Genomic DNA, 20,688 nt, shown 5'->3' on the forward strand with positions numbered 1-20,688 from the left:
AACATCTCCCTTCACCTGCCTGTTCTCTACTACCTCCCTCCCCAGATACACATTCTAGCCTTGACGGGCTAAAACAACACAGAGCTAGAAATTTATGCACCTATACTTTTACATCCAATAGGCATAAAATATTACATCAAATTCTATGAAATAGATTAAAAACTAAAACTAAAATAAAGAACTGAAACCATTTTGTTCAATATCTCAAGTTTGTAAAATCAGGAGATTAAATTTTTAGTGCTAAAACCTAAGTCTTACTGCTGTACAGAATACATGAAAAAGTAATTTATCAACCTGTTATGAAATTCTGTGGTAACCTGCTTCCAAGTTCAGAGTATTTTCTTGAAGGAGATGTAAAACATAAGGTATTTTTCATAATCTGGATTGGTTTATTTTTATGAATTCAGGTGGGATAGTCAATTTAACACATTCAGTCTAAAGGACTATTTTAGCCATGGTAAAATTTCTTCATTCTAAAATGTAATATTCAACTGTAGAACATTTGGACATGGTTTACCTCCTAGTAAAATAAAATACAAATCACCAAATCTGAACCTCTCTCTCCATAAAGTTCTCTAAGATTTTAATAATACACATCCTTTCCCCTGTGTTTCACTGATATAACTGCAGAGAAAACTGAATTTAACATGTAGACTTTATAAGGAATGCAGTAATAGTTTTTTTAACTATGGGTATTCTCCTCTCTCCTCAGAACTTAGGCAGATGCATCCAATTAACGATGAATCATTCCACATAAATTTCCTGTTTGGAACATACTGGTAATATCAGCACAACAACCTACAGAGCTCAAAATGGTCACAGATCACCACCATTTCTGGTTGCAGACCCAAAAAAGTGAAGGGTGGGGGTGTTCCAAGAAACAAATTGTTCACTCCAGATTCTAGATGAACTATCATTATGCTGCTTCAAAGGAACTACACTCCTGTATCAGACAGAGATGTGTATGCTACACATTGGATATGATATACAGCCAGAGATCACTAGAAATAATGAAATTTATTTACTGTGACTCTAAGGATTATTCAGCATATTTGCAATAAAATTATGTGTGAAGGCAATTGTGGATATTTTGATTGCTAAGCATCAGAGCATTCAAAAACAGCTGTTCTTTTGTGCCATTTTACTGACTAAAAGCTGGGCCACAATTACACAGAAGGTACTGAAAAGAGTAAAAATTAATTAATTAGACAAACAACCTGGTTCTGTTTATCCACAATGTATCTTCAAAATAACTGAAGGAAAGTGCCTCCCTTTTGAAAAGTGTCAAAGGAAAATAAAGTCAGCAGTCATCTGACTGCATTGTCAACTGAAAGTTTTGGTCAAATTCCACTTTCTGTAGTAAAGCCCATTCTCATTCTACCTACTTTGTTGATTAATTTCTGCCTTTCCTGAATAAGTTTTTCCCTTTCAGGAACTGTCATGTCTTCTGCAGCAGCCTGTTGCCCAGATAGTGCTGGAGCAAGGTACAATGTGCTAGTTTCTAATCCTTCCTAGGGAGGCCCATTGAGCTCCAAACTCTCAAAGCCCATGGACATTTCAATGGTGCTTCTTTTATTCCTCAAATGCTCTCCTCTGGAAGCCCCACAGTTGAAAACACTGACCACAGGAAGGAAACTAATCACAGGTAACCCTCTCTTTCTTTTTTTACATAATGACTGATAGAAGGGAACACCTTTTTTGTACATTCTCATATGAACTCTACATTTCAGTGATCATATTTGAAGTTTGGTTGTTATTTAAAAAAATAAAGCAACCTGGAAACATTTTAGGTATCATAAGCGCAAAAAAGATTTACCATAAAAGGTAACAAAATCCAATATGCACTAAATGTTATATTTTATTTTAAAGCAACTTATGTTCTTCTGAAGATTTTTTTTTAAATAGGTTTGTATGTAGTTCCATTTTCCTCATCTTGAAAATTATTGATCTGTCCTCTAAATAGCCTAGTATAAATTTCCACAGCGTGTGGCCATCCTGTAAATACTGCACTGAAATTATTTCAGTTCCCTTTAATTTTCACCATTTTCATGTATTTTGACTTATGCAGTCAGGAATCATATAACCAGTTTTAAAGGTATGTAAGTGTACAGCCCTGTCTGATTTGTGAGAATGGAAAAATCTATGAGGAACAAAAACTATTTTCTTGAGCTATCACCTTATTCCTAGCCTCAGGGGGAAATATTCTGTACAAGCTCATTGCTCTTGATCAGGCACTGTAAAGCATATACCTAAATGAAACACTCCCCAGTAAAGGGGGAAAGTTGGTTTTCATTCAGTTTGGCTCACTAATGGTTAAGATTTTAGGCTTTTTAACCCTCAACATAGAAATTGCTTTGAATTTATTAAAAGGTTCTTCTCACCGACCATTTTGAATGCTGAGGTTTTAAAGGACACAAGCAGAAACATTCCAGAGTGCATAATAAATAAAATAAACACAATAAAGGTAACCAGGTCTTTCAGAAGTTTGTCAGGGGTCCAGGAGATGAGCAGTTATCTTCTTCAAGCTCAGCAGAAAAGCATGAAATGAACTTCAGGTTGCAACTAACTAGGGAGACATGTAAGAAAGAACATCTCCCATTCTAATATTATTTAATGCCAGAATGGACAAGGCATTTTAACAGCAAAGAGGAAGATCCTGTAATGGACAAAAGCCTCAAATCTAAAGTGATCTGGAAGCACTAATTATTTTAAGTTATGACAATTTTAGAGGTCTACACATGCCAGAATGCAGCTTCTATTTTAAAGCACAATAACGTCTATTGTAGCTGAAAGGAACACAATTCCATTGATTCTTTAGAGAATAAACTTAAGAAAACTCTTAGAAAAACAAGTAGAAAGCTTGCTACTAGCTCTAGTGATAAACTTATTAGTTTTCACTCTATGCAAAGGAAATGGAACAATATTAAGGTGAATGGATTTAGGTGTAGATCAAAACATGAAGATTATGCTGCCAGGGAGTGAAGGATTATCATCACTTACCTCCCTCATCCAGAAGCTTCCCACTCAGGGGCTGGGATGTATCTGAAGAGTAACATGTAATGGAAATTTGTAGCATTAAATTAACTGCAGCTGATTGGAAGCACCTGATGGAGAAGAGGTGAGAATACCTGCGGTTTTAGAAGTGTGAATAGGATAATCCCCAAATCTGACTTTCTGGTCTTCTGGCCTGACGTTAACTACTAAGGTTAAAATTTGTCTCAACACTGGAAAAATACTGTAATAATCAGTTATAACAAGTTACTGGAGAGTAGTTTACAAACCAATAAAATGAGAATAGGCTCAACTTATGGTTTTTAACTGCAAGCATGGCCTCGTGACACCAGCAGTCAAATATCCACACATTACTCTCAGCATCAAAAGGAGACACAGGTTTTCACTGACCCGTACAGTGACACAGCCAAAAAACCCAAAACAAACCAAAGCACACCTATCATCTCCTCAACAGACTAGTTAAATATTTAAGTCAAGGCTACAGAAAACAAATTCTTACCTAGTAAGTGTGTACTCCCTGAGTCCTGAATGCAGGTTCATGGCAGAAAAAGTACCTATGCATCCTCGCAATCGCTTATCTCGACCGATCTTCCACGTTACAAACAGTGGGCTGTGGTGGGGAGGAAAAGAGACACGTGATCACAGGAGCAGTTTGACAGTTGGTGTGAAATTTCAGAACAGTGCCCTTCCATTTCAGACAACAGGGGGCAAATCTTGAAAATTACTGTATCTGAACAGGACACAACAGTGAGAAATGTCCTTTGTAGTTCTTTTGACTGTTCTAGAAACATTGTTCATGTGATATAATAGAAAATAAGATTACTGGAATAGTTTAGGGACAGAATGAAACTGCCTGGCAACAGATCCAATATGCTCAGTGTACCTTACCCATTAACCTCCTCCTATGAATGGGAAAAGCCTCACCTTAGAGATCTGTATACAAGAAACCCTTTATGGAAGAGAAAAATACCCCTGCCACACTATCCATGTTCCTGAACACAAATACTTTGGTCCTAATACTGCTGGCTAGAAATAGAAATCTTTAGAAGACTACAAAATTTAGGAACACCCTCTAAACTTAAAGAACGACCAGAGGAAAGGATATTTTCTCCATGAATCCCAAGTTAGCATTTAAAAATATCAAAAATGACCAGAAGTAGAGCAAAATCTAAGCTGAACACATGACCGTGATAGTTACAAAGAAATACTAATAACAACCCAATTCATCCACTAAATTAATCAGAAAGAGGAAAACCATACAGTATTGGGGACCAAACCCTTCTTTGCAGTTCTAGAGAACTGCATTAATCAAAACACAAGCAAGAGAAAACTGCACTAATAATTTCCCAAGAGAGAGCACATGGCATCTGGATACCAACCCTCACAAAGATTTCTAATACTGAGATGAACAGGGATGTTTCAAGAAGAAAAGCATGTAAAATTTACTCTTTTTCTAGAAAGGGGACAAACCAAAGTGCATTACATAGAGAAGAGTGCACTGTATTATAGATCAGTCCCTGCAGCACTGCACAGTGCAGCAGGGATGGGTGTAACTCCCCTGGGGTCCATACACAGGGATGGGTGCACTTTGGGACTCTCAAGGAACAGCCCATATCCCTTTTCTCCTTCCACATCATCTCCTTTATCTGGTGTGGCACAAGATACTAGTTCTGTGATGGCAGAAAAGGATATGCTCAGCCTGCAGCACTAACACAGCAGCACCCGGTCCTCTCCTAATTTGTTAAAACCTGTTATCACCTGCTGGTACAGCAACTTCCTCCTCACTTGACTGAGCTGGACAAGTTCCCTTCTTTCAATGACAATGAATAAAAGAGGAAGCTGAAGTCATAGTTTTCTTTTGGATTTCCTTTTATTTCTTTTTTACTGCCACCCCCTCCCTTTTTAAAAAGTTGTTTAGTAAGTACTGAAAAGCATAAAGCCAAAAGAGCCCATTACCAAACATTTAATAAAATGTGGGTTATTGCACTATTTTCCATTCAGATCAACAACTGGCATTTCACTACATTTTAAAGAAAGGTATCCCAGCCACCCTTAATGGTACCAACAAAATTATTAAATTGTAATGGCACTGAAAACAGCCTCTGCCCTTGAACAGAAATAAGCATGAGTAAGGCTCAAAATGGACTTTAAGATTATTCTCTTGACCTTTATCTTTGGATTATGAGATTTATTATCTGTAATACACTTAGTGGAGGGCTGTAATTCAAGGAAACATATACATATTTACTTTCCTGTCAAAACTGAATTTCTTCTAAGGTGTCTCATTACTGCTACTTTAAAAGGACAAGAGAAGACCAGAGAACTTCACTGTTGGTGAAACAGCACTGAAACATTTGCATACACTTTGAAGGTCCTTGTCAATGAGTACAAGACAAATTGTAAAAGTTATATATGTATATTTTATGTATATTTTATTTTTACTGGTAGTAGGAGTATAAACATACTGTTCCAACTGAGTTGGGTAAATCAAGCACCACTGGTAGCCATTATTACCATACAACACAAAGTCTGACTAAAGATGTTTTTCCAACCTTTCAACTTCTGTACTGCTCCCCAGGAGCCACTAAAGGTATGAAGATGTCTACACAGGAAATCTAAGCCTACTGAACAGAATTACCCAATTACCACCACAGATGTCTTCAAAGTGTAATATGGACCATAGGTTCAGAACAGTCAGTGACCCAAGAGGATTCTAACTCTTAAAATTCAAGAAATAAGGCTGAAAGAGACCTTCAGGGCTCCTGCTATTGTAAGGAATAATTATATAATTCTGTTCATAAATGATCCACGTTCTACTGTCAGCAGCAGAAGTAATGGAGACAAAATCCCCAAAATGAAAAATCTGAAGCTTGCCTCAAAACTTCGCTGAAGTTCAGAACCTCTGAAAACATTCCAATTTCCTGCCAAAATGTTTTCCCAGCCAGCTTGTACCTATCTATTCTTGTGCCAACATTGTCCTTTAGTTTAAATAGTTCTTTCCCTTCCTAGTTATTATTCCCCAAAGTATTTATAGAAATAACTCACATGCCTCTTCAGACTTCACTTTTCTGAGCTGAGTGGGATGTGCTCATTCAGTTTCCTCTCAAAGAGAACCTTTCCATTCTGACCATCACATCTCTTCTCTACACTTTTTTCCAGTTTAAATTTGCCCTCTTGAACATCCATGTTTGGAACTGCAGACAGAATTACAGAGGAAGGTCTTGCACTTGAATTGATGCTTCCATCTCTGAACGAGGAACGCTGACTGCTACTAACTCTTACAGCCTAATACAAAATCTTCAGAGAGCATTTCTAGTCTTACACTAAACAAAGACCATAGAAAACCTGCTCACAGCAGCTAGACAAGCTACGGCAAAAAATAGTATTTTTCTTACTAGTGATGTTATTTAGCTTTTTATTGGCATCCTTGGCTTCAGCTGCCAGCATATCTTCCTCAAGGCTGCAATTCTTTTGTTGTGTTCTAAAGCCAATAACCCACAAATAAACTTGCTATCTGACATAACTGCAAATTTAATGCTGAAGCCCCAAACTCTAGAGACATTGATGTCAAAAGCAGCTAAGTAAATCTGTTCATTTTCAACTTGAAAAAAAAAATTTCATCTGTTACCTGTTTTTCTTAAAATAAAAACAAGAGTTTTTTGAGCAACACATTGTTAGGTCTAAAAATCTTTAGTAAGAAGCAGCAAAGGTTGCAGATGCTTAGATTTCTTGTTCTCCAAGGACGTACAGCAAGGATATGCATGGCATCCTGGAGATCAGTTTTCTTTTTGCCTAAAAAAACTTTGAAGCCACATATCCCACAGGAATCAAAGAGCATACTGGGTGGAGTGCTCTCACCTTTCTGTCTGGTTCCCTCTTGATGTAGTCAGAAAGCTGCAGATGTTGTTGTTTGTTAATTTAAAGAAAAAAACATTCACAAAACCAGACTTTGCACTTCCCTGGGAAGTGCTCTAATAACCAGCCTTAAGCAGTTCTCTTACTCAGTTAAGGATTAAGCATAAAAACAAAACAGCTCCAAGCTTGGGAGTGAGCTATCTTGAACTGCCAGACTCGGAAATTTATTTGTTCAGCTTCTCGCTGTGGTGCCAGGAACCTCTAACATGCTGCTGACAGTGTTAAAAGGAGTTCTGCAGAACGCCACCAAGTATCAGTGGCTGAAAGATGGTGGAAGGTGTTTCAAACCATAAGGGAACAGAAGAAGAGAACAAATCCAGACTCTCTGAAGCCGCTGTAAACATGACAATCAATCTGCTTTCATAAGGATCTACATTTTGATTTTTTTGTTTGAGAGCCAGACACTAAAAAAGTATTTGTATCCAAAACTATTTACAGGTGCCACAGCAAATTCACAAGCAATCTAAAGGCTATAAACTCATAATCCAGACATTGCATGGCTTGCTATTGATCAAAAAGACTTGCCTAGCTCTAATCTAACTAGCAGGAACTGTTTCAGATATTTGCTATAGAGGTTGTCAGGCACTACCCCATGAAAACCAGCTGATCATGTATATTGTTTTTTCCTTCCAGTGGCAATATTGAATTAAAGAGACCACTGCAACACAGTTGAGTTTAAAATGATATTACTTCCTTATATACAACTTGTTATAAAAAGGGCATGTTATGAAAAGGGGCATACACACATAGTCTGTCTCCTTGCCAGATTCTAAAACACATCCAACACCCAACATCCAACAGTGACCTTAAAGGCAAGCCAGAAAATGTGTGGCTGAAGCCCAGGTGCTTGGGTCACCCTATCAGTGCTGCCCATGTCAGACTCCAGCTACTATTATACCCCTCTCATTAATGAAAAAAACCAGGACAGCCCCATACTTCATCCGAGCATTAATCTGTTACAACTCCTGGAGAACTGGAACAATCTTTATGGAGGCCACAATGTATCTGAAAGCAAGTATCAGAGCAGTCTCTGATACATCATGCTTAAAAAGTGTGCTTAGGGCATTGGTGATGCTTCACAGCCAAAATCGCCTAAACCAATTACTCACCTGTTGCTATATGTTACTGAAAATATTTAGACTGAAAGCAGAAGTCTGCAAGCTATTTTAGCAGTCAGCTACCACAGTTAAGAGTCATCATGCCAATAACTTACACTGACATCATGCAGAATGCACTGTTAAAAATATCTTCTTTCAATACAAAGCAGCACTAGATACAAGCTGCCTCTTATTTACCAAAAAAAGTGAAGGGATCCTTTAAGTTCGGGTGTGGGAGAGAAAGCAAGAACCATGAATAAACTGGTCTTGTCCTGGCACCACCAGTATAAAAAGTTTCTCTTCCTTGTTGTGGAGATGGAGAAAAAGAAAGGAGGGGAAGGTGAGAAGAACAGGGGAAAGAAACGGTAACAGATAAAGAAATTTCTTTACTTTCATAAAAGATGAGTGAGAAATGTTTGTTTCATTTGAAGACTTCCAAGTAATAAAAAACTTGGAGGACTTTGAAGTGAAAAGGATTTAACTTGATGAACTGCGAGGTAAAACGATATTTAGACAGACACTTTAATTACAGTTCTTTAACACTACCTCTTATAACCACAGAAGGTAAGACAGCCTCCACAGCCCTTATGTCACTTGACACCCAGAGCTGCAGGATCTGACACTTGGAAAAGCTGCACACTCATCCCTTTGTAAGAGCAGAGTGCTTCCACTTCAGCTCTGAGGATCTCCAAGCTCTCACACTCCCAGAAGGCACTTGGAACAAGCAAAGTGCACTGCCAGCATTTTCCTTTTTGTTTCACACAAGTGAATGAGCTACTGCTCCCCAGCTCCAGAAATTTTAGAATTTATATTGTTTCACATGAAGCTTACTCTGTCTTATTTGTGATCATGCTACACCTCCTAATAACACTAAACCTTCACATAATACTGTTTCCAACTAGAAGCATCTGGAGGAAAAGGAATTCCAGTGTGTCACTGGGACAGCCTGCTGTGACTCCTCCTGTAGAGGCGCAGTGCCAGCCTGTCTGGAGGCACAGAGAGCAGCCTCCCTCCTGTAACTGATGCACCCAACTCCAGCACTCTCCAAGCTGAGACATTTCCAGATGTCACAATTCCGTGAATTAACTCTCATTACTCCATATCAGAGAATACAGCTCAGGAATGAAGGAGGCAGCACCTCCCACAACAGTTTATCAAGGGCACCTGCACACCTCTGAGGCATGCTGGGAGTACCTGGTTTGTGATGAAAGGGGAAACTTGGTGGATAAAACCACAGAGCTGGTCAACAACCACAAAAACATCTGCTGTCTTTCTCAAACAGTCATCATCATACAAGCACACAAAGTGGGGCAAGGACATTTTACATACAAGCACACAAAGCAAGGGCATTTTAGCTCACCAGATATATTCCAGAAAAAGTCTGCTAAGACACAAGAAAGTCAACACAGGAGTTCATGAATCTCCAAAGGAGAATAAGAACAGCAACAGCCTTCCATCAACATTTATAAAGACAGAATTTGGAAAATGTAGACAATTAATACATATAGTTTTCTAGAAGCTGAGAGAAGCAACAAAAGGAAGGCAGTAGCTTCTCACAGGAGCCCAAAGCTCCTTCCTCAAAGGAAAAAGGTTCAAGTGCATAAAGACTGACAATCACAGCAACACATCTACTAGGAAAAATTGGAGAAGACAGAAAAACAGCAAAGCACAAGAAGAGGCACAACTAAGACAATCAATTTGCAATGCATGAATAAAAATGAGTATAAAGGGAAAACTGCCACTCTCCTCACAAAATCATTTGTGAGAAAAAAGAGTAAGACAAGGAAATTGTTTGCCAGCTACTCAGAAACTTAAGGGAACATCTGGCAACAGAGGTTGCTGAGAAACCCACACAGTAAGATATTCAATTAAAGAAAGTCCTAATGGTAAGAAATATGAATGCTGGGATTGACTACCTTGGAGGATGTACGGCTGCCATCACCAGTGTATCCTCAAAGGCCTCCAAAAACTGGCCACTGTCAGGAAAGCTGTAAATATATTTGATTCCATGCTTTAACAAGAGAAAAGATCAAATGGCCTCCTGATGTTCACTGAAGACTCCTTTTCTAATTTTGTATGATGCAAGGTAAGAGAACAAAGGGACAATTCACACATGAAACTGTGTGTAAAACTGTGGGAGAGAACTGTCATTACAAATCCCATAGTAAAAAAAAAAAAAGTGAAAAACCCACATTCATATGTATGTTCTGTATGTTCCCTTTTATGTAGCACTATTGCAGAATTGAGTAGAGAAAGAGAGATATGTAATATTAACCATATTCCAAGGATCAGAAAAAATAATTTATTGCTTCAAGGAACAGAAGACTGAATAGCTTTCTTGAGGTTCAAGGTGCTCTTCAACTTTTTCTGAATCCAGAACAGAAACCAGTTTCTTCATCTCAAGTCCAAAAAACATTCTGAAGTGAAAATTTAGAGAAGCCCATATATTACATTTTTCCTGTTCTGAAAGGCTCTAAAGAGCCTTTTGGGCTAACTGCAAACAAAAGTTGGGCTTTTTTCACTACAGTGACACTTAACACATATTTTGACACAAGCTGTTAACAGCACAATTTGCTTGACTAGTTTTACACAATCAAAAAAAGAATTAGCTACTGAGTAAAGTCTCAAACCCATTCCCCTGCCTGTGTCAAATCACATATATGTAAGAAACCTCAACTTTCTAGGACAGCAAATTTTTTTCCAGCAAAATCCACAAAGACTGGAGCACAACAATAATGGATTTCCCTAAACAGAAGGAAATTTATTCCATGATAACATTTTTCCTCCATGTGGGAAACATGCTGAGCTTCTTAAAAACAGTCTGCATTGCACTACTCCTTAACACACTGAGTCAACGAAGAAGGTTCATTTCTACCAATGCCTGGTGACACAAAGACAATCACAGCCTGCTGGCTTCAGAAGTCACAATTGCAATTTTCGAATTTAAAATACTATACAATTACTGAAAAGGTTATTAATTACTTCTGAGGGGACAGCATATTCTTTCAGTCATTCTCAGGACTAAATGAGCAACTCTTCCAACTACTGTATTTCAGAAATCAACACTTAGAGGCTGATTTCCTTAGGCATGTAAACCACTTAGTATATTTGGTGATTTTCCTGAAATGATCGTGTGCCCCGAGAGATCAGCCTCAAACCTGAGCTGCTAGGTGTGAATTTGTAAGTTCTGCTTATCTAAGCAGCTAATCTTAAGGAAGGTCAGAAAGCAGCTACTATTTTAAGAATATCTAGTTTAAACAAGAGTATAATCAGGGTTAAAAATAAAAGGACTGCTGCCTCATAGGTCATTTTCTAAAGTGAACCTACAACACCTTAATTAAGGTCACATTAAAAATGGACAAAAAGGACATAAATTCACAAATACAGCTAGAATCTGTGTCTGCTCCTTCAGCTGCAACATCAGAGCTGCTATTCTTTTACACTCTATTACACGAGCTCAGGCAACAGGGGCAGCATGCCAGGTAAGAGAGGGTACAAGCAACAATTTATAGGGGGATCACAAGAAATTTTAGGTATGCTCAGACAGACATGACCAACAAAACAAATGAAAAAGTCATTATTTTGTACCTTCTCCCTTTAACTCTCAGAAGACAACCCCTCAAGTTCATGATACAAATTAAGTTTCTATGACATATGTTCCTAAGTTTGCTGTTCACTTTGCTAAAAAGCATATTTACATGTAACAAAACCCAAAGTGCCTCAGAAATCACACACATTGGTTATGCATAGCTTATCAAGCATTGCTAAAAGATGTTTGAATATCCACAGTTCCTCAGACTGCACTTTCAAGAAACAACCTTCAGAATCATGACATTCTCCACAGTGATATCTCTCAGGGCAGTACAGTCACTTAAGGTCTGCAGTCCTACAGGCCACACCTGGAAATTCCTCAGGATGGCATCTGCCTTACAGGTGAATTAATTACTCATTTCATTGCTCAGAGTTACTGAATCTTTGGGCCCATATAACTTGTTTTAAGGTAGGACACTTGAATTGTCCTCTAAAATGGAATGTTTATCTTCCCTTAATTCCCAACATTACAACTTCAAATGGGTATAACCTGTCTTTGTACAAGGGACTGATGTGTCACACAGCTGAGTATGCACACACTAACCAAGAAGAAACACCAGTTCATCAGCTCAGACTGCTTCAAATTACAACACTTAACAATGTTCCAACCACAGCTCTTTTCTACCACAAACTCCAAGATCATCAAGCTGTTTTATACCTCCATCAGCAGGTATCAGGTTTATACATCTAGAAAGATGCTAACCCATTAACTGAAGTAATCCAGAATTGAGTAGCTTTAGAGCATCAAAGCCTAGGGCTGTATTTTAGTCACTAAAGCCATTTGTATCCCCAAGAAATTAAGATCAAGTTAAAATAAGTATCCAACAGAGATCCTCTGCAGTTAGGCCAGAAGGGATACATATAAATATGGCTATGTTATTCAACTTAGAAGAAATTTTTAAACTAAAAAATAAATAAATCAAGCCTTAGGAATATTTCTAACCCATACAGCTGTGAAGAAAGCTTTCCAAGTATGACCCAAGTATTAGCCAATGCAGTATCACAAGGTTATTCCAGCTCCTTGGCTGCTGATCTTAGCAGCATTCATGTTAGCACAGCCTGTATGTTTACTATTTCTTGTCAGAATCATCCATGCAACAGGGAAACTATTAGTCATTTCAAATTGAAAATATTCTTTGCAATGATGAAGAACAGTGGCATGAAGCCGGCACCCACACAAAACAGGGAGAGGAGGACATGATTAGAGAGCAGATAGGAGGAATCAAAGAGCAAGGAAGAATAAAATGGAAAATTCAGTGCTCCTCAAAAGACTACAGAAGTGAAGGAGCTGTTGTGAAAGAGAAGAGTTTTTCACTTTCCTCTAAATGTGATGAAGAACATGTCTCTTAATTTTAAATAACAGAAGCTAACAAGGTAGACTAGAGCTACCAGAATGGGACAAAGGGTTACAGCCCCTTTACATCACAGCACTGTGATGCCAAGGCTCCTCACCAGGGCATTTTCACAGCGCTGCCTGTGATCATGCACACCATGATCCCTTGCTCTGCCATATTTACCTCTGACTAGCCAGGTTTAGCCTTCGATCTTGTAAACTTCTGCTAATCCTATCCAAGTCCTGACCAGCAGGATAAACACACAAACCTGCTCCTCAAACCAACCAACCATCCCTATGTCAACACCAAAAAATTAAAAGACAGTAATTAATCAGCTTTGCTTTTTAAAAAGGCTTATTGTTCCATAAATATTCCTTTCATTAAAGGTGCCTACAAGTCTCTCAGCACAGGTCTGGAGCAATGCAGCTTGAAGACAGACATCCCTTGACTATTTCCAGGGGAGCATGTTTATCTGAGCAGCACAGTGCCGTATGTGGGAGAGCAGATAGAATGGCCTAGATGATTCTGACTCTTATTAAGCACTAGATCAGGAACTGCTGAACTGTACACTGTTTTGTAACAAAGCCATTAACATGTAACACTCCTCTGATGAACATTATCATCCTCACACAATTTGAGATGTGACAAGGTGTTACAGAATAAATGTGTACTACTGCCTCCATCATACTCTAAACTCATTACACTTCAAAACTCATTCTTCTGCTCATTGTGCTTCATTTCTGTATTCCATGAGTTTTTAGGCTTTCTTTCCCTACCCCCACTCCCTTAATTTCCTCTTCCATTTCTGACCTCCCTCTATCTTATTCATACTTAAATCTCCCTTTGCAACCACTTTTTAAAAATGGTGTGGGGGGGAAGAAATCATGTAATACTCAAGTTATTGCACTCCACATGCCCATTACTAGTCAGGGAGAAAGTCCTCAACCCTCACTAATAAGTCTCTATTTGCTCCATAAATTCTGGTACCTTCATTTTGATTAAAAACTTCTGGAGCATTCAGCATGTTCCCCCAAAAAAATCAGCAAAAGGTTAAGACAAAGTGGAGTTTGAATTCTGAAATGCAGACTTTCAGGTTCTTTGGAACTTCTCTTACCAAAGTAATGCCTAATCTCTCCAGACAGTGCACATGCTTATTAAACACATCCTGGGTAAGTACTGTAACTCCAGATAAAATTCTGCTCTACTGTCAAAAGTACCCAAGAACAAGTGCCACCACAGTCCAGGTTATTAAGGCACCATAATTTGCAATATTTAATAAAATTATGCAACAACATATGTACACATTATAGAATTCTTCACATTTATGCTCTGACCTACTTAAGCAATTCTTTTTCCTCAATTGCACAATTATGAACCAGAGCAGAAAAATCAGACTTTATGAAGTTAATAAATCAATTCAGTGTCATTACAAATTATTAAAATTATTACTTCAAAATCTGCAGTCACCTAATTATTACTTTCTTTGGGACATTTTAAAATGTTCTGAAGAAATATAATTTTGTTTCCTCGATACCTTTATGAGCAGTCATCCATTATACTCCTTTTAATCAAATCAAACTAACTTCAGATTATACACAAACTCCTGGTTTGTTTAAAAAACTATTCATAAAACAAAGCTGGTATTTCCACCTCTCTCATTCCTCAGACAACATGACATTATTTTATGTTCCCATAAGTAGCTCTTGACAGAAACACCAGGAAAACACTTATCAAGAAACTCTGGCTACATTTGAAGTTTTTCAAGGTAGATAGGTTCCAGCCAAAGTCACCTCCCCACCCAAGTTTCAAAGAAAGTGGGCAACTTCAAACCACAAGCAGCTCTTATATCTGAAGATGAGCTCAAACACATGTTCCCATTAACAAACTGACATGTCTTCAACTTATCAAGGACTGGCACTACTTATCCAAAGCAACACTATGGAGTCTCCTCTCCAGGAGGACCAAACAGTCCTGAATTTGAGACTGTCATGTCAAAGAAAAGCATTTTAAAGGGCAGAACAGTCAGCCTAGTAACATAACTGGATGCTTTGCAAGTCAAAGTTGAAGCAATTTCAGGACCATCAAAGATCTCAGGTATAGTGTGGGATCACTCTAGGTACAGACTGGAACTGAGACAAAATATTTCCACTGGAAGTATTTTCCTCTCCATAGTAACTTTTTCACAATTAATGCTTTGAAAGGATTCAGCAGAAAACTTTTCTAAAATTCCATGAACATATCCAAGCCCACATGTTTTAAGAACACCACATGAAACAAGTTTTAGAAAGCTGTGCAAGATCCCCAAAATTTCTACCCCATAAAAGACTGCTAAAGAAATCTGGTAAGAACAGCTCCAGCTCCTATATTTGTATTTCCTTAGAAGTCACTAGCAAGGATGCAGCAAATATTAGTTTTGAGGCACTGGTACATTTCCCCTTCTATCACTAGCAGAGTGATGCAGGCATAAAATTAGTTTTGAAATCTGACAGAGAAAAAGCATTCTCCAAGCACTAAAAGTCTGGAAGCTTTGTGCCACGGCATTATTTCCATTCTTTTAAGAGAGAAAACAATTCCATGCTCACAAGGAGCTGCTGCATATTTGCTACAAGCCAGGAGCCAGCAAATATTGTTTTGCATAGAGTTCAGACAGCACCTTAACAAATTACTCCTACTTCAGAGTCTACACAGACTACCTTAAAACAGAGTCTGTTCTCACTGCCAGTCAAGATAATGAATTTTTCACTCTGATTAGACTTGCCAGTTTTACCCAAATTGCCAGGGTCCACTGGATTTTCACAAACTGTTTTGTAGTTCTGCTGAAATATTACTTGAAGGAGTTACTCAAGCCATTAATGGAAAATCAGGAGTTACAGTTAATAAAAGGTCACACAAAATTTTATTAGAGGTATATCTGGGCTTCTCCTGCTACAGACTAATCATGAGTTGTTTTAATGAATTTCAGCTAACTGTGAGACACACTCTTCATTCAAAATATTAGATCAGTGAGTGGAAGAAGGCAATGCAATGTATGCAATTTCTTTTGGAAAATAATCTTCTTAATTAAGTTCAGACACTTTATACAAACAAGACACTAGGTATAGTCATAAAGGCATCCATGTGGACCTTTAAAATGCTTTCTGTTAGTTGCCAAATGCATGATGCATGCTGAGACAGAAGCACCTAAGGGCACAACATAAACAGATGAACAAACAATTTATGCCAATAACTTAGAATTTGCCAAGCCTGTGAGAAATTAACACACAGGAGTTTTCTGCTTAAGTGGAATTTGGTTCAAAAGATTGAGAAATATTTAAAGAAACCTAAGGAAAAAATTAAAACTACATGATTTTTTATAGCAATAATATATTACAAAACTTATATGCCAAGGTGTCAGCTGACAGGAGAGACTGCAGTTCAGCCAAACTTTCAAAATTATTCCTTTAAAACAATTGCTCCTTCTTATTTTAAATTACATATTTTAAAGTCCACTGCATAACAGTAGCTTGCAGGAGACTTGAAACACAAGGAAGCAAACAAGAAGATACCTTAGCATTTACTTTCAGGTTTTTAGAATTTATTTTCCAAATCTTTAACTTTGAAAATTTCGTAAACATTCAATAATTTTGGAAGTGGTTTCAAGAAGCTCACAATAATGCAAGAGGAGCAAAAAAGCCTCAGAAGAATCTGAATTTGCCCTCTAATTCAGACTTCACTAACCCAACAGCTGGAATAAATTAATTACTATTGAATCAATGCATTCTAGACTGCACTGTTTGTACAGAACTTAGCCATGTAATTTAAGCAATGAGGTGACACTTTTAAGATAGTCTAAATACAGGGCTGGAATTAGAGCCAAATGGAATTTATATTTTTGATAGAGATGTAACAAAAGACAGCACTTTTAAGACAGACAAAGATGATTCAAAATCACAGAGCTCTCCCTGGTTCGAAAATCTATGGAAACTGGGTGCTTTTAAGGAAGACAGCATAGGTATAGAACACAGGATATCATGCTTTCAGATGTACTGGATGATGTCTCATTGTCTTCCCACCCCTTAAATCACTAATGACTGCATCAAGGGTTGAGTAACAGTAAAGTCCAGAGCTGTTGCTTAAATAAATACAGACTCACTGTAACCTCCCATCCCCAGCCAGCCATGAACTCTCTTGCTCTGCAATGAACACGTGTGATAGGAGAACTGATTTGGTTAAAAATATCTCTCTCCTTTTTCCAGTTTAGCCTAGACCATGTGTGTTTCTCTCCTCTGTTTCACTGTGTGGGGGCATGCACAGGGATGTCAGCTCAAAAAGAGGAGAGGCAAAAGGGGCAGTAAAAAAGGGCAATGAGATCACATTTGCATCTCACAAGAAGAAACACATGCAGTACAGCTTAAACAACAGGAAACAGCAGTAAGATTATTAAAGAGAGGTAATTACTTTCATGAGGACAGACTATACTGCTGGAAAAAGCAGAGGAGCTTTCAGACATTGCTTTAGCAGATTATGCAACACACAAGGCAGAACAAAACTGGTCATGAGGTAAACATGACCATGCTAACCTTGAAAAAGAACACACTAAGCACTCAGGCAACAGAGAGGTGTGTTAGCAATAAGCCAGGTGACTGGTCCCTGATCCCTTTGGAAGAGAAAACACTGCAGTTAGTGACACAAAGATGCAGTAATACACAGAGCCAGTACTGAGGCTACAATTTTAAGCAGGCAATATATATGACTTGGTTACTTTCAGACATCCAAGATAACAGAGCACCATTTTCTGAGCAAGTATACTGTTTACCACATTCTATCACCAGCCATACAATTAGACAACCCATAAACACAAACACACCAGCTCTAGTAAAGAAAATTACTGGAGGATACAGAAACATCTTTACAGGCTTTCTCTGCTGTTACATTCTTCCAGCAGAGTCTTCCACTGGCAGTCCCAGGCACACTAATAAAGCATATCCTCATTGGGAACATCAGTTCTTTCATAGTCTTTTACCAAACACAAGTTCAAAAAAGTAAAGAGACGCTGTCTGCAATTTTGTTTCCCAAAAATGCCTTTTTTTTTTCCTATTTGAAGACTGACAATTTTAGGGATATGCCTTCATTATGGAGAAACAAATCTACAAAGTTTTAATAAGCCCATTACCTCATATGAACCTCACTGAAGTTTAATAATAAATAACAAACAATACCATTGAAAAAGGCTCTTGTGTTGCCTACTTGTTTTCTCTTCCATGCCTCATCATGCCTTCTGCCATCTCTAGCATTCATGTGCACCTAGGATGGATCAGAGGTAATCTCTGGAACAATCCACCCTCTGCTTCCTGTTGACACAGGAATCCTCCTTGGAGTAGACAGACTCAGAACTGGGAAGAAGCAGGTGTGGTTATCAGGTAACTTTACTCAACACACAGCTTGCTGTATTTGTGACATCTGACAACTGCTGGCACAGCAGCCAGCAGATGGAAAGGCAGCAAACTCACAGGGCTTCTACACTGAACAGTGACTACTTGGTGATTCAGCAAAAAAACAACAAAACAAAACAAAAAAACACCCAACCAAACGACCGGTAGTCCACTGAATCCACACTAGTAACAGCAGTGTATGGAATCACAGGATGGATTCTCTGGAAAGTAAACTCAGGCTGATGGACAGAAGCATTACACTCAGGATTTCCATGGTTTTACTTTCTTAAGTGCTGCCAGATGCACATGTGAGGCTGAGAAAGGAAGTCAGTGACACAGGCAGCCAGGATTCAGGCATGATGGGAACAGGAAGAACTTGTTAAGCACGCACATTAGTCATGCCAGAGTCAGCCAGACTGGCATGCTAATAAGAGTTTTGGAACTTACAAACACTTCTCCACTACTGCTAGAAATTTCATAAGTAACACAGGGGAAGCCCAAATAGTTGGCCTTACCTGACACCCTCAAAGTAACAAGGATTTCCACGATCTGGTGGAAGGAGGACAAACCAAAACAGGATAATGCTGAGAGCCTGCCAGCTTACTCAGCAATTCCAACAGGAGCAACAAACAACAGGCAGGTGGGGAATGGCACAGTCTGTGAAGGTTAAATTAACATTTAATGGCATAAAGTGTTACAGGAGAGGAGAAGTCCAATTCACTTCTTATGCTAGAAGTCACACTATCAAGTAATAAAGATGCATGATCAACTACACTACCAGTTCAGGAAGGTTACAGAGTTTCAACTTTAAGAAAGGTAACAACAATGGGCAACTGAAATCTCCTGATGTAAAGTGAAGCCTGTGACTCATTAGAATGGCAAACATTTCTTTTTTTTCCCCAAATAATGATTTCTACCTTGAAAATTAGTGCTAGGACCTACATGAAAGGATCCCATTTCTGGCTTACTTTTTAGCAGTACACAAGACCTAGTTAAAGGATAAGAATGCTGCTATGTGACTGTGCCTGCAATGCAATTCTATTTCAACATCACAGCTGAATACAGTGACACAAAAACTATTGGCACATGGATAATTAATGTTAAGGGAACAGTGTAAAAAAAAGTAATTAGCAATCCTCTCAAACCTGTTTCCCCTCAGAAATAACCCAAACAAAAAAAACCAACTCAAAACCACACAACCCTGAAGAGAGGGGAAAAAATTACAAAAAAAAAAAAAAAGCAGACAAAATTCTGTGTGAGGAGATCAAGTAAAAACTCCTCACAGTTGGAAGCAAAACAAAAGCAGTCAAAGGAATACATCAGTCCCTGCAATAAAAGCCTACATACTGCATGATTAAATGGGGAAGTTAGGAAGCAAATCTGAGAAGTCAGCTTCAATGAGAACAGAAGACATTAGAATATATATTGTAGGTCAAAATAAACAGGAAATAGAACTTAACATGTTTGGGTAGCACCTTGCAAAGTTACTTAACTACCTCAAAAGCAGGAAACCAACTAGAAAAACCAGTGGGGTCTCCTGCAGACCAAAATGAGAAAAGGACAGAGGATTGACAACACCAGTGTAGAGAAGCTCAGTGGAACACTATTCCCAGCATTTACCAGTGAAGCAACTGGGGAGACATTCACACCTATCTTCATAGTATATAGGTCAGAGGGATGAGGTAAATTTGAATTAAGGACAGTGGAAGCATTTGGCTGAACAGACAAGTCAGACATAGTTCAGTGGGGCCAGCACAGGACAGTTCCAAACCTGACACTGAGGAACTGCTGGGCAACAGGTTGCCAATGTAATTCCAGAGCACACTAAAGACTCTAAAGGGACTGACACTACAGAAAATCAAACACAATTTCCATCCCTGCAAAGCAGCAGCAGATCAGATCACTGAGCACAGACAACCAGTCTGCTGGAAAGAGTACACACAGCTTCTCTGAGAGAAAATCCTACCAAGGCCACAATACTTCTCCCCCATGCTGGTGCCAACTTATATATCCCTCTGAATTAGAGCACCCATCTGTTGGATCCATTGAGTTACTGGGCTAAACACCAGACAGCCTTGTGGAAGCAATCCATCAGGACTATTTGGAAAAAAAATCTACTTGTAAATGTAATCCTCAGCCACCCAAAATGGGCTCAAGACTTTCTGTGACAGCCTGCACATGGTTCTGCTACATATTGCAGACTCCTTCACTATCTTAAAATCAGGATGCAAAGGTTTGCCTGTACATTGCAATGTTTGCAACTATGTACATGAAAGCACTGTGATGTACCCAGATGAACTCAACAAGGGGAAAAAAATCCCTGTTTAG

General features: G+C 38.5%; 1 protein-coding gene across 2 annotated transcripts in view; it reads right to left on the bottom strand.

Moving 5' to 3' along the window:
* AMMECR1 (AMMECR nuclear protein 1) overlaps window positions 1-20,688 on the bottom strand; it is a 96,992-nt gene that overhangs the window by 35,425 nt on the left and 40,879 nt on the right. For both annotated transcript variants that reach the window (XM_059482740.1, XM_059482741.1), the window contains exon 3: window positions 3,512-3,622. In XM_059482740.1, the coding sequence (XP_059338723.1) occupies window positions 3,512-3,622 (111 nt within the window). The remainder of the gene's footprint in view (window positions 1-3,511; window positions 3,623-20,688) is intronic.

Source organism: Ammospiza nelsoni, chromosome 15, assembly GCF_027579445.1.
Source record: "Ammospiza nelsoni isolate bAmmNel1 chromosome 15, bAmmNel1.pri, whole genome shotgun sequence".
Taxonomy (NCBI): domain Eukaryota; kingdom Metazoa; phylum Chordata; class Aves; order Passeriformes; family Passerellidae; genus Ammospiza; species Ammospiza nelsoni.